The sequence below is a fragment of the Myotis lucifugus genome, unplaced genomic scaffold (assembly GCF_000147115.1).
Source record: "Myotis lucifugus unplaced genomic scaffold, Myoluc2.0 scaffold_26, whole genome shotgun sequence".
NCBI lineage: Eukaryota > Metazoa > Chordata > Mammalia > Chiroptera > Vespertilionidae > Myotis > Myotis lucifugus.
The window spans coordinates 2,745,346-2,757,371 of NW_005871074.1; the positions used below are offsets into that span (position 1 = coordinate 2,745,346).

Sequence of the window (12,026 nt, forward strand, 5' to 3'; positions counted from 1 at the left end):
GGGGGCGCGCTGGGGAACCCGGCGAAGGGCGCGCGCCTCTCGCTGCCAATTCGGTCAACTTGCTTGCGGCGCAGGGCCCGGGGCCGCAGGGCCATGCGCGCCGAAAGTGCGCGGAGGGTGCGGCCCTGGGGCCGGCCCCCGGGAAGGAGGGGGCGCGGGCCCCGGGCAAGGGTGGCCTCGGGGTGACTAAGCACCTGACCGGGGTGCGCGGGGGGAGGGGGAAGAGGAGGGTGCAGGGCGGGGCGTGAGTCTCCGGGCCGCGGTTCCGTGACACTGGGATAGGCGGGCGCGAAGGGCCGGCCCCACCCCAGCCCGTTCACCTGCGTGCGAACCACCAGCCCTACCCAAAGTGGGGAGCTTGGGGGTGGGGAGTGATCTCTCTGCTTCCTTATGCGCCCCAGCACCTGAGGCCCGGCACCCGAGGGGCGTCAACCGGAGGTAGGTTTCTGGAGGTCGGTGGGGCGAGAAAGGATGAACGCTCTCTTTGTTTTCATCCGCCTTTGGAGAGTTCCCTCCATCATTGTGGAGGCCGGTGTTAGTTTTGGAAGCATCGTAATAATGAGTTTCGTGATTGTGGAAACCAGGGTCGACTGCCCTGATTTAATCCACAATTGATCATTTCTAACTAAATTCACCCGAGAAGCAGGAAGAGCTTTCTGAATCTCTGTCCCCATAAAAGTAGGAAATACATCTCCAGGGTAGGTGCCCTCCCAGCCGTATCACATGTTATAAAACCCAGGATTGGAAAGCATGGATAGCCCTGGCCAGTGCGGCTCAGTTGGCTGAGCATCGTTCCATGTAGGGAAAGGTCGCCAGTTTGACTCCCAGTCAGGGCACATGCCCAGGTCCATCGCTGTGGATGTTTCTCTCTCTCCCTCTCCAATCAATTAACAAATATATATATTTTAAAAGGGTGAGTTAACAAACCTTGTAAAGCCTTTACTAACTTACTGCCAAAGCCCAAACTTTTGTTTAGATTCCTCACCAGCAAATACCGCCCCTTGCTTTAGATTCCTTGCTAATGAACACTTTTTGTCCTGTCAATTTCTCATAAGTTTCTTTGTCGAAAAAATTATAAAAGGGTGCCCAGTTCAATCATGTCTTTGAACCTTATTTTATGTTCTGAGCATCATATTGTCATTCTCCTGTGCACACGTATTGTTTTTTTTTCCTTTTGAGCTAGTGTTGTGTCAACTTTATTATTTTATAAGTAGTCCAACCAGAAGAACTAAAGAACGGTAGAGTGAGGGAATTCCCCCCACTCCCAACATGATCTACAGATGAAGCATAAAGATAGGATAGAGCCCTGGTCGGTGTGGGTCAGTGGTTAGAGCATCAGCCTGCGTCCGGAAGGGTCTTGGGTTTGATTGCTCGTCAAGGGCACATACCTGGGTGGCAGGTCCAATCCCGGACCCAGTCGGGCACATGTGGGAGGCAACCAATCGATGTGTCTCTCTCTCTCCCCATCCCTCCCTCCTTTCCACTCTCTCTGAAAAGCAATAAAAAAAAAAATCTTTGGGTGAGGATTAAACAAACTAACAAAAGACAAGGTAGAGATGGAGAAACAAAAGCGTTTTCCTCCCAACCTGTCCAGATGGGGGTATTGTTTTACAATATCTGGAACTACCAACTGGACAACAAAGTAGTAAGTGGGCTTTGAGTTGGTGTGATGATAGGCCACAGCCCATGCCCATCTACAGACTGAGCTCTACAAGCAGAGGAGTGAAGGTCCAGGTCACAGGCACTGGGCCCAGCACACTGACGGGGACTGGGAATCAACCACACTCCAATTCCAATTCCTTTTTGAAGGCTTTTTTCCTGATGAAAAAGTTGTATAGGGGAAAATGGGCAAGTTCTTCCTTCCAGTAAAATGCCGTATAATACATGTAAAAGGAACAACAGAGTTAGAAAGGTCACCATTTTGCAACTATCACAGTAATAGTGTCATTAACAATCAGTGAATATTAAAATCACTGGGTGAAAGTATGATGGCTAAAGGGTTACTACACAGTCTCTGAATAGGTCCCCATAGATTGCTTATTAATCACAAAGGGAAAAATGGTAACTTCAAAGTTAAACATTGCCAGTGATGAGACATTTGTCATTGTGTACCTCATGAGATGATTAAGAAGTGCGCACAACTAGCCCTGCTGGTGTGGCTCAGTGGTTTAACATCAACCTGTAAACCAGGAAATCATAGTTCGATTCCCTGTCAGGGTAAATCTTGGGTTGTAGGCTTGATCCGGGGGGGGGGGCGGGGGGGGGGGGGATGCAGGAGGCAGCCAATCAATGATTCATCATTAAAGTTTCTCCTCCTTTCCTCTCTGAAATCAATAAAAAAAAATAGTGCACAACTTCACTTATGTAATATTCTTGCTAAAATTTCATAACCTGAAAAACCCACATTGAGGGAAATTTTACAATTAGCCTGGTAGTTTAAAAGCTATCAATGTCTTAAAACAATGCAAGGCTGAGGAAATTTTCCAGGTTAAAGACTGAAGAACCCTGGCCAGTGTGGCTCAGTTGGCTGAGCATTGTCCCATGCATTGAGAGGTCGAGAGGTTGCTGGTTCAATTCCAGGTCAGGGCACATGCCTGGGTTTCAGGTTTGATCACCAGGGTGGGGCGTGCAGGAGGCAGCAGCCAATGGGTGTTTCTCTCTCTCTTCCTCTCTCTCTAAAATCAATAAAAATATATTTTTAAAAAAGATGGGAGAAATATGAGAATTAAAAGTAAGGCTTGCCCCCTAGCTGGTTTGGCCTCAGTGGTTAGAGTGTCAGCCTGTGGACTGAAGGGTCCCGGGTTCGATTCCAGTCAAGGGCACATGCCTGGGTTGCGGCTCAATCCTCAGTAGGGAGCGTGCAGGAGGCAGCCGATCAATGATTCTCTCTCATCATTGATATTTCTATCTCTCTCTCCCTCTCCCTTCCTCTCTGAAAGCAATAAAAATATATTGGGGGGAAAAAAAGTAAGGCTTGATCCTGGATGAGCTTTTGAATTGGGACAATTGAGAAAACTGGAATATGGCCTGTGTAACAGATAATGGTACTACATCAGGATAAAATTTCCTGAGTTTGATCACTGTACTGTGGTTATAAGAAAATACCTTTGTTCTTAAGAGATGCACACTGAAGTGTCTGGCAGTTAAGAGTCTGAGTCAGAGGCACTTGGATTCACATACCACGGGCACTGTCCTAGTTAACTTAACCTCTCTGAGTGTCAGTTTCTTCATCTGTGAAACTGGGAGGCTGACCAAAAAGGAAATAAGCACATGAAAGAGAACGATGTAGAGTGGAGGAAGTGAGCCAGCAGGAGCTGGAATAGTAGGCAGAGCAGTGTAGATAGGCAGCTTAAGGGGGTAATGGGAGATGGGTGAAGTCCTGGAAGCCCTTGGTTGTAACCTGGCACAGGTGTTTAAACATTACTCCGTAGGCAATAGAGTCACCGGAGATTTTCCAGCGATGTGTTTCCCTGAAAATATATGAAATGAACTGGAGGTGGTGAAACTGGCAGTATAAGAGGCAAAAGCATTAGGCAGCAGTATTGATAACAGGGAAGGAACAGGCTGGACAGACATGAAGTCAAATTGACAAGTTGAGGAAGGGGTCAAAGGTCAAAGATGACAAGTCTTGAACCAGGAAATAGGGGTGGGGAGTGGGGGAGAATGGCTCCATTAAGCAAACATAAAGAAGATGAAAGGAAGTAAAAGTCTATGATTCCGATAGTTTCAAAGGAGAAAGAAATTTTAATCACCTGGTTACATAATCCATGCAGTATGTTGCAACCAAAGGTTCATAAGGTATTATTTAGGGCTAAATTATTTTATTTTCATGTAAGCATTTTACCTTTTTGCTTCTGACTTATGTGGGAAGAGGAATAGGTAGCCATATCCCAAACACTTGATGATTTCTGACCTTATCTAAATTTTCTCTTTAAGAAATGTCAGCTGGCCCAGCTGGTGTGGCTCAGTGGGTGAGTGTTGACCAGGAACCAAGAGGTGGCAGGTTCGATTCCCAGTCAGGGCATATGCCAGGCCATCTCCCCAGGGTGGGCCGTGAAGGAGGCAGCCAGTCAAGGATTCTCTTTCATCATTGATGTTTCTCTCTCCCTCTCCCTTCCTCTCTGAAATCAATAAAAATATATTTTAAAAAACTACACTAAGATATCATTAAAAAAAATGTCAGCTAAAGTAAAATTTTAGTTAATGCAGTTAATAAGAGGTAGTTTGGAGGTGGTTAATGCCAAGAATAAAAATCAACTGAGTTACTGTTCAAATGTAGCAGTCTTAAGACATCATGATAAATTAGCCTGATTTGTGGGAAACAGCAGAGACCAAATTATTTCACCTTTTTATAATGTCATCATTAAAAATATTTTTTAAATGTTTTTTACTACTAAATAAACTTAGGTGATTTCCACAAAAACACTGTGAAATATTTTTCAGAAATAATAAGCCTAGTCAGTGTAGCTCAGTGACTGAGCGTCGACCTACGAACCAGGAGGTCATAGTTGGATTCCCGGTCAAGGCATATGCCTGGGTTTTGGGCTCGATCCCCAGGGTGGGGCATGCAGGAGGCATCTGATTAATGATCCTCTCTCGTCATTGATGTTTCCATCTCTCTCTTCCTCTCCCTTTCTCTCTGAAATAAAAAAAATATATTAAAAAAATAAATATGCATTGAGCTAAGCCTGGCTCTAAGAGCTTTACACATTATCTTCTCCTCAACCCGAGAAATAAACACAGTACTATTGTCTCTGTATTATCTCTGCTAAGTGACTAAAGAGCAGGAGCATCTACAGCATGGAGACATGGAGATACTGGCCATAGGGATGATTCATATCCTGGGCAGGACGGAGTAGCATGAGATTTCATCACAGCACTCAGAATGGAGCACAACTTAAGTCTCATTGTTTATTTCTGTATTTTTTCATTAAGATTTTCAAACCACAGTTGACTGCGGATAACAAATTGCAGAAAGTGAAAACATGGATAAAGGGGCCTACTGTACTTCTGTAAACAATCTGAGAGGTCTGTATGAGAAACAGTGGTATTATAAAGAACCTTGCTCATACAGGTTGCTCAATGAAATGTATTTCTCATGAAGCATATATGAAAATATTGCAGTCATTCATGAAGATAAAAATAATATGAGGAAAGAAAGAAAACAAACATTACTCCATAGCAAAATTTCAGTGTTTATTAAGGCAAAGGATAAACACTAAAGAGATAGAACTATAACTGATTACGAAATTAACAAAAAGCAAATTTTATGATGGGAAGGAATCTTTCTGAGAATAGGAAGTTTGCTTTGTTGGGAAACTGGATACCTCAGAAGACACTTCTAGCAGGAAATGATACATGTGGTGAATAGCTTTTCATTCTTTGATCTCAAATTCATTGTTTTACAAATGTATTTGAAAATATAAAACAGGGAAGATCATAAAAAGCTTTAGAAATAACACTAATATTCCTATTCTGAATCTAAATATGTGGTTTTATTTCTGTAACTATTCACAGAACAAAACACCCTCCAAGTTAATGTATAAAATTAACCATCACACACTAGAGTACAAACTCCAAGAGCAGGAATCTTGTCTGCCATGTTTGTGACTACGTTACCAGCATCTGTAACAATACCTGGGGCATAGTAGCTGCTTCATATTTGTTGTTGATTGAATGAATCAAGTTTATAATATTTGAATCATGGTTCCTCATATAACAATATCATTCCTTGTCTAAATTCACCCTTCCTCTCATCACTGATATCTAAGTGTGGCTTCTAAAACTTACCTGTAGAGCCTTGGACAGGTTGCTCAGTTGGTTGGAGCATCGTTCCATAGACCAAAAAGGTTGTTGGTTCGGTTCCCAGTGGGGGCCATGCAATAGGCAGCAAATCAATGTTTCTCACTGACTGATGTTTCTCTCTCTCCCCCTTCCCATCTCGCTAAAAATCAATAAAAACATATTTTTTAAAAAAAGAAATTCGGTCCATTCTCTTTACTCAAGAACTGCCTATCATCATGGAAAGATTAACAGCCTTGTTGCTGAAACAACGGAGTCCAGGAGGCACCTGCCCTTTGCAGCCCTCAGCCCTAACTGCCTGCAACCATTATATCCATTTTCATTCCTTTTGCATACCCGTTCTTATTCCTTCTGCTTACTTCCCCATGTAATCATTGTCCTTCCACCCAATATAAGCAACTGGCTTATCGGGTGAAGGGGTGGTAGAGCAGATTTCTGTGGATTACCTGCTGCTCTCCCATGCTGCCGGCAATATTGGAAAATAAAAATACTCATATCCGATTCAACCCTGTCTCTGCTTAATTGGCTCAAGTAGTGACAGGCAGCCTGGACCCATTCGTTGTCTGGTTTCACATCTATGCACCTCCATTCAAATTTTAAACTGCAATATTTTAACTGCTGGTAGTTCCTTTGCATTGTTTTCTAAACTTGAACTCTCACTCTTCTTGTACCCCCGCCCCCATTCCTAACATTTACAACACAATTTTGTCACGATTTCTTTCAGGAAAGTTTTTGCCCAAGCCTTGGAGTATCCCTATCATAGCACTTAGACACTGTATTGCATTTATCTGTCTACAGGTCTATCTTTCCCACCAAACTGAGTTTGTGAGGATAAATTCAGTAACTTATATGTATTTGAATATCTACGAGTTCTACAGTACCAGGCATATTGTGGGGCTCAATAAATGTTGGCTGAATTGCATTGAAGGGTGAGGTGGGAGGATTGATGGGTCAGAAAACGAAAATTTAAAGCATGAAATCTTAAGTTTTGAGGACCTCCATAGCTTAACTGAGTTGCAAGTTGGCAGAAACGCCATAGAGGTGAGCCATGCGATGGCAATGAGGTCATATAACTGTGAAGTCAAGTCATCTATATATATAAAAGCCTAAGCTACTGTTGTGACCAAACGACCTGAACGACCAGTTGACCAGTCACTATGATGTGCACTGACCACCAGGGGGAGCTCAATGCAGGAGCCGGCCCTGGTGGTCAATGCACTCCCACAGCCAACCTCCCAGTTCCTTCGGTCCCTCCCCCCAGCCAGCAAACCTCCTTCGCCCGGTCCCTCCCCCTATCCCTCCTGTCCCATCCGGCAGGCCTTGGCTGGGACTAGGTGAGACACCCCGATAGGCCCTGATCGCTGACCAGGCCTAGGGACCCCCCACCAGTGCATGAATTTTGTGCACCAGGCCTTTGGTTAACAATAATACTGGTGGGCAAAAATGATAAGCAGGCAGGCAGAACAAGGGGTAGCGAGTCTCTGGGATGTGGAATTAGGTGCTAGTCTCCACTTGTTAATTTAATTTTACACTTTTTCAATCACCATGTATTCTCTCTATGCCCTCTTCCACCACCACCCCCCTCCCCGCAATCACCACACCAGTCTCCACTTTTGAGCCATTTTTCCAGGGTCACCAAAGACCACGGGAACCTTGCAGGGCTGGGGAACCTCCAGCCTACGAAATCATTTGGTCTGGCCCTGCCAAGGCATTAGGGATGAGTTAATTAAATGTTGGACCAAATATAGCAGGCTAATTTTTAAGTTGATAATTTTATATGCCCCTCCCCGATCCTATTTAATAAAAGGCTAATATGCAGATTGTCCCCTGGACCAGGAGTTGGACCAGGGGGCAGGGTGGCTGGCCAACAGCCCATGGCCCCTCCCCCTGGCTGGCCCCGCCCCCTATCGCCTCCCCCTGTCCCCCACCTCCAGCGGCTGGCTGGACCCCCACCTGTGCATGAATTCCTACCTGGGGCCTCTAGTTGTTATAAATATCCAAATGGCCTTTGGCAGAAAAAGGTTCCCCACCCCGGGAAAGAGGCAGGTGCTTGGGAACCAAGTGGTTCTTAGTAGCTCCGGCCCAAAAGCCCACAATCACCCGTTAGGGTCACAAGGCCAAGGGGCCAGGCGGTCTCCCCACCGCGTCCACTTTCTCTTCCAGCTGATTTTACTCTGAGAGCTCTCTCTCTCTCTCTCTCTTTCTCTCTCTCTCTCTCTCTCTCTCTCTCTCTCTCTCTCTCGGCCTCCACTGCCCCACGCGAGGGGGAGCCGCCACGTCGGAGCTCTCGCGGGGCTTCCACAGCTCGCGGCTGGACGGCGCCCAGGGGGGCCGTCTCCCCGGACACCACGTGACGTGGGGAGGGTCTCGTCTTTCTCCCGACTTAAAGCGACATATGATGAGCTCAAAACAGGGGCTGACCTCAGTCTGCGCACCGACAGGGCCCTAAGCTCTAACGCTCGGCCCCAGATCCAGCCCTCTCAGGCGAGGGCTCCACTCCGCCTTCCCCGGGGGCGGAACCGGAAAAGGCGGGCCTTCCGCCGCCATGGCAGCGCGAGGGGTCGTGGGCATTTTCCTCCTCTCTGCGCTCCCCTTCTTGTGTCTGGAGCTGCGGCGTGGGATCCCCGACCTGGGTAAGTGTTGGTGCTTCCCTCTGGGCGCCCACACCGGGTAACTTTCCCGCGAGTGTGACGTACAGGTACCCGCGTTGACTACAACTCCCAGGCTGCATCGCGCCCGCGTCCCGCTTCCGGCGCCGGGTCCCTCCCCGCTCCAGTCTGTGGTGGACGGGGGAGGCCGACTACACTCGGCGAGGAAGTGTCCCTGCAGACCTGGCGTAGTTTTGCGTGTAAGGGGACAGACGCAGAAAGCAAAGGCACAGACAGAGACACTGCTTTCAGGTTGTGTTGAATGCTCCAAAGGAAACCAACAGGGTAATGTGACGTAGGCCGCCTGAGGAATCTGAAGAGATTTGAATGATCAGGAGCCACCGCTTTGAAAACCCGGTGCAAAAACATTCCAGACACAAAAGAATTGTGACGCGTTGGAGGAAAAGGAGGAAGACCCCGGGCTGGTCGGGGAGAATGTGGGGGAGGAGAGTGGCCGCAGATGCATTCATTGAGCGCCTGTGAAGAGCCCAACACGAAATGCTCGCTCGTTCATTCTCTAATCTGGGTACTCTGACAACCCTAGTGAGAGTGGAGGAAACAGATGTAGGGAGTAAGGTGCCCGCAGGTTTTAAAGCGGCCACGGGGTCAGGGTGGAGAGTGCTCGGGAAGGAGGCTGTGGCGGAGGCAGTGGGCAGCTGGGCTTGGAGGTGGGCGAGCAGCGAAGTGGCCCCGACAAGGATGGTAACCGAAGACGTGTGCGCAGATGTGGGGCATTGACAGAGGACAGCCCGCTGGGTTTGTCGATGGGAGAAGGGAGAGGAGGGACTCGAGGATGACTCTCAGGTGTGAGTGGAGCAGGCCGAGCAGCTGGTAGTGCCAACAATAGAGGGAAATGGTGGGCCTGTGGGACATCGGGCCGTTTTTGGACTTATCAGGGGTCAGTTTAGGTATCTCCTCATTAAATCCGGCTCTGAAGTTAGGGACCATGATGCAACTCAGCTTTAATATTTCCTGTCTTTCCGTTCTCCCTCAGCCACCCCTAAGAAGTCAGGTACCCATGAATGTTCCCTGAAATAAAATAATACACTAGGGTTGTGAGTGCAGTTCCTGGTCAGACCACATACAAGAAGCCACCAAGAAATGCATAAATAAGTGGAACAACAAATCCACACTTGTCTCTCTTTCCCTTCCTCTCCCTCTTCAAATCAATTTAAATCAATACATTTTTAAAAAGTTAAAGAAGCGGAAACCGGTTTGGCTCAGTGGATGGAGCGTCGGCCTGCGGACTGGGGGGTCCCGGGTTCGGTTCCGGTCGGGGGCATGTGCCTGGGTTGCGGGCGCATCCCCGGTGGGGGATGTGCAGGAGGCAGCTGATCGATGTTTCTCTCCCATCGATGTTTCTGGCTCTCTGTCTCTCTCCCTTCCTCTCTGTGAAAAATCAATAAAATATATTTAAAAAAAAAAGTTAAAGGATTTAAAATGCTTTTAAAAAATCTTACAAAGACCTTCCAGAAGCCTGATTCAAATCTAACAAGACCTTTATCCAAATGAGATATCCATATGTCTCCAAAATATGTATACACACTTTAACAGCTGGTAGCTCAATTTTGAAAATGAAATGTATTTTAATAAACACTGCCTTTATAAATTACTCAAAGTGTGTGTATACATTTTGTGGGATACCCTATAGAAATGTTAAATTCACACATACCTATTACAGAATTCACTTTGCTCCTTTACCTCTATAGCGTCCACCTCTGCTCTGCCCATTTGGAATCTTCTACTTTGCACTAATATTTGAGTCACAAGTCAATGAGAAGGTGGTTATTGAGGTTGCAGAAGGATATCTGTTCACACAATCAGCTCTGACCACACTTCTGTACATTGCTTGAGGGCAGAGACCAATCTTATTTGTTTTTGTATTCACAGCACTTACCATAATCTCTAAATTAATAAAGGCAGGCCAAAATTTATAGAAAATGCAGCTGGGTCCCTGATAGCATCTCCATCTAGTTCCTTCAATTTTCACTTAACTCCTTTTTCCTAGAATCCTCTCTCAAGTTGTGAAATTATGGTCGTTTACTTTTTAAAAAATAATATGTTTTTAGTGATTTTTAGAAAGGGAGAGAGAGAGAGAGAAACATCGATGGGAGAGTAACATCAATGTTGATTGGCTGCCTTGATATTGGTTCTGCGATTATCCACTGACCTTATTTAAGTCTATTTTACCACTCATACATCCCAGTGCAGCAGCTACAGGGCTAGTTATGTGTGAAACTGTACTTAAAGATATTGATATTCTTAGCTGGAGCAGCAAATTGAATTTCCAGGGGGGAAAGTGGAATTCCAAGACCTATTCATTCACCTGGGCTGCATTTTTGGACAAACATTGAAAAATGATCCCTGTTTTTTTCTACTGTATAAAAGCCTTCATTGCCAATGCATTTTTACTTGTACTCAAGTTAAGTATTTTAATGCTGGTTCCTCACACTTGTTATCCTTTAAATGACCTGCACATGGGCTCTTGAGAGTAAGCACACAAAAATAATTTTAAACTTTTTTTACCTGAAAAGTGTACACACAAACTCATTATTTTCTATTCCCATATAACATTTGCAAATTGCATGCTTGTTAGAACAAAAAACAATATTATCCTATATAATAAAAGGCTAATATGCAAATCGACCAAACGGTGGAACAACCAGTCGCTATGACGCACACTGACCACCAGGGGGAAGATACTCAATTCAGGAGCTGCCCCCTGGTGGTCAGTGCGCGCCCACAGGGGGAGTGCTGTTCAGCCAGAAGCCCTGAGCTGGGCTCACGGATGGTGAGCGCAGCAATGGTGGCGGGAGCCTCTCCCACCTCCACAGCAGTGCTAAGGATATCTGACTGCTGGTCTAAGTCACATTACCCTGTTGATTTCCACGGGGAGCAGGTCTAAGCTAGCAGTTGGACATCCCCCGAGGGCTCTCGGACTGCAAGAGGGCACAGGCCGGGCTGAGGGACTCCCACCCTGCGAGTGCACGAATTTCGTGCACCAGGCCTCTAGTGAAACATAAATCCCATAACTGAGAGGTTTCCTTAAATACTAGTACTCTAGTATGAAATTACTTACATAATGGCCAGTTACCCCAGATTTACTTGTTGTATTGAGCAACACCTGAATCAGTAGTTAATGCTGTCAAAAGTTGGAGGGACTGTAATGCAAAAAATATAAATGTAAATATAAATATATATCTGCCTGCATATATAATTCCTTCTTTAATTTTTAGTTAATTCACTACTAGCCACATCACACTGGTAAAATGTTTCCTCTACCGCTGCCTGGTAATTTTTGAGACTTACAAAATTAAACTAAAAATTCCTGGCGGGTAGAAACCATTTGTAACCCAACTTTATAGCTCCATTCCTTCACCATTTAGCAAATTATATTACACAAAGTGGGCACTTGTTACATTTTTGCTGACTTCATTTTCATCTTGGTTCTTTTTTTTTTTTTTTTGGGGGGGGGGGACTGCTTATTTTATTTTATTTTATTTTTTTATTAAATTTTTATTGTTCAGATTACATTTGTTCCTCTTCCCCCCCCCCCCACATAACTCCCCTCCTTCC

At 45.7% G+C, this 12,026-nt stretch overlaps 1 protein-coding gene across 3 annotated transcripts in view; it reads left to right on the forward strand.

The window, feature by feature from the left end:
- Positions 1-8,128: 8,128 nt before the first annotated feature.
- UBXN8 (UBX domain protein 8) overlaps positions 8,129-12,026 on the forward strand; it is a 17,018-nt gene continuing 13,120 nt past the window's right edge. The window contains exon 1 of one of the 3 annotated variants that reach the window (XM_023751845.1): positions 8,129-8,435. In XM_023751845.1, the coding sequence (XP_023607613.1) occupies positions 8,348-8,435 (88 nt within the window). In that variant the 5' untranslated portion in view covers positions 8,129-8,347. The remainder of the gene's footprint in view (positions 8,436-12,026) is intronic. The other 2 variants (XM_023751844.1, XM_006086186.3) reach the window with 2 other exon arrangements.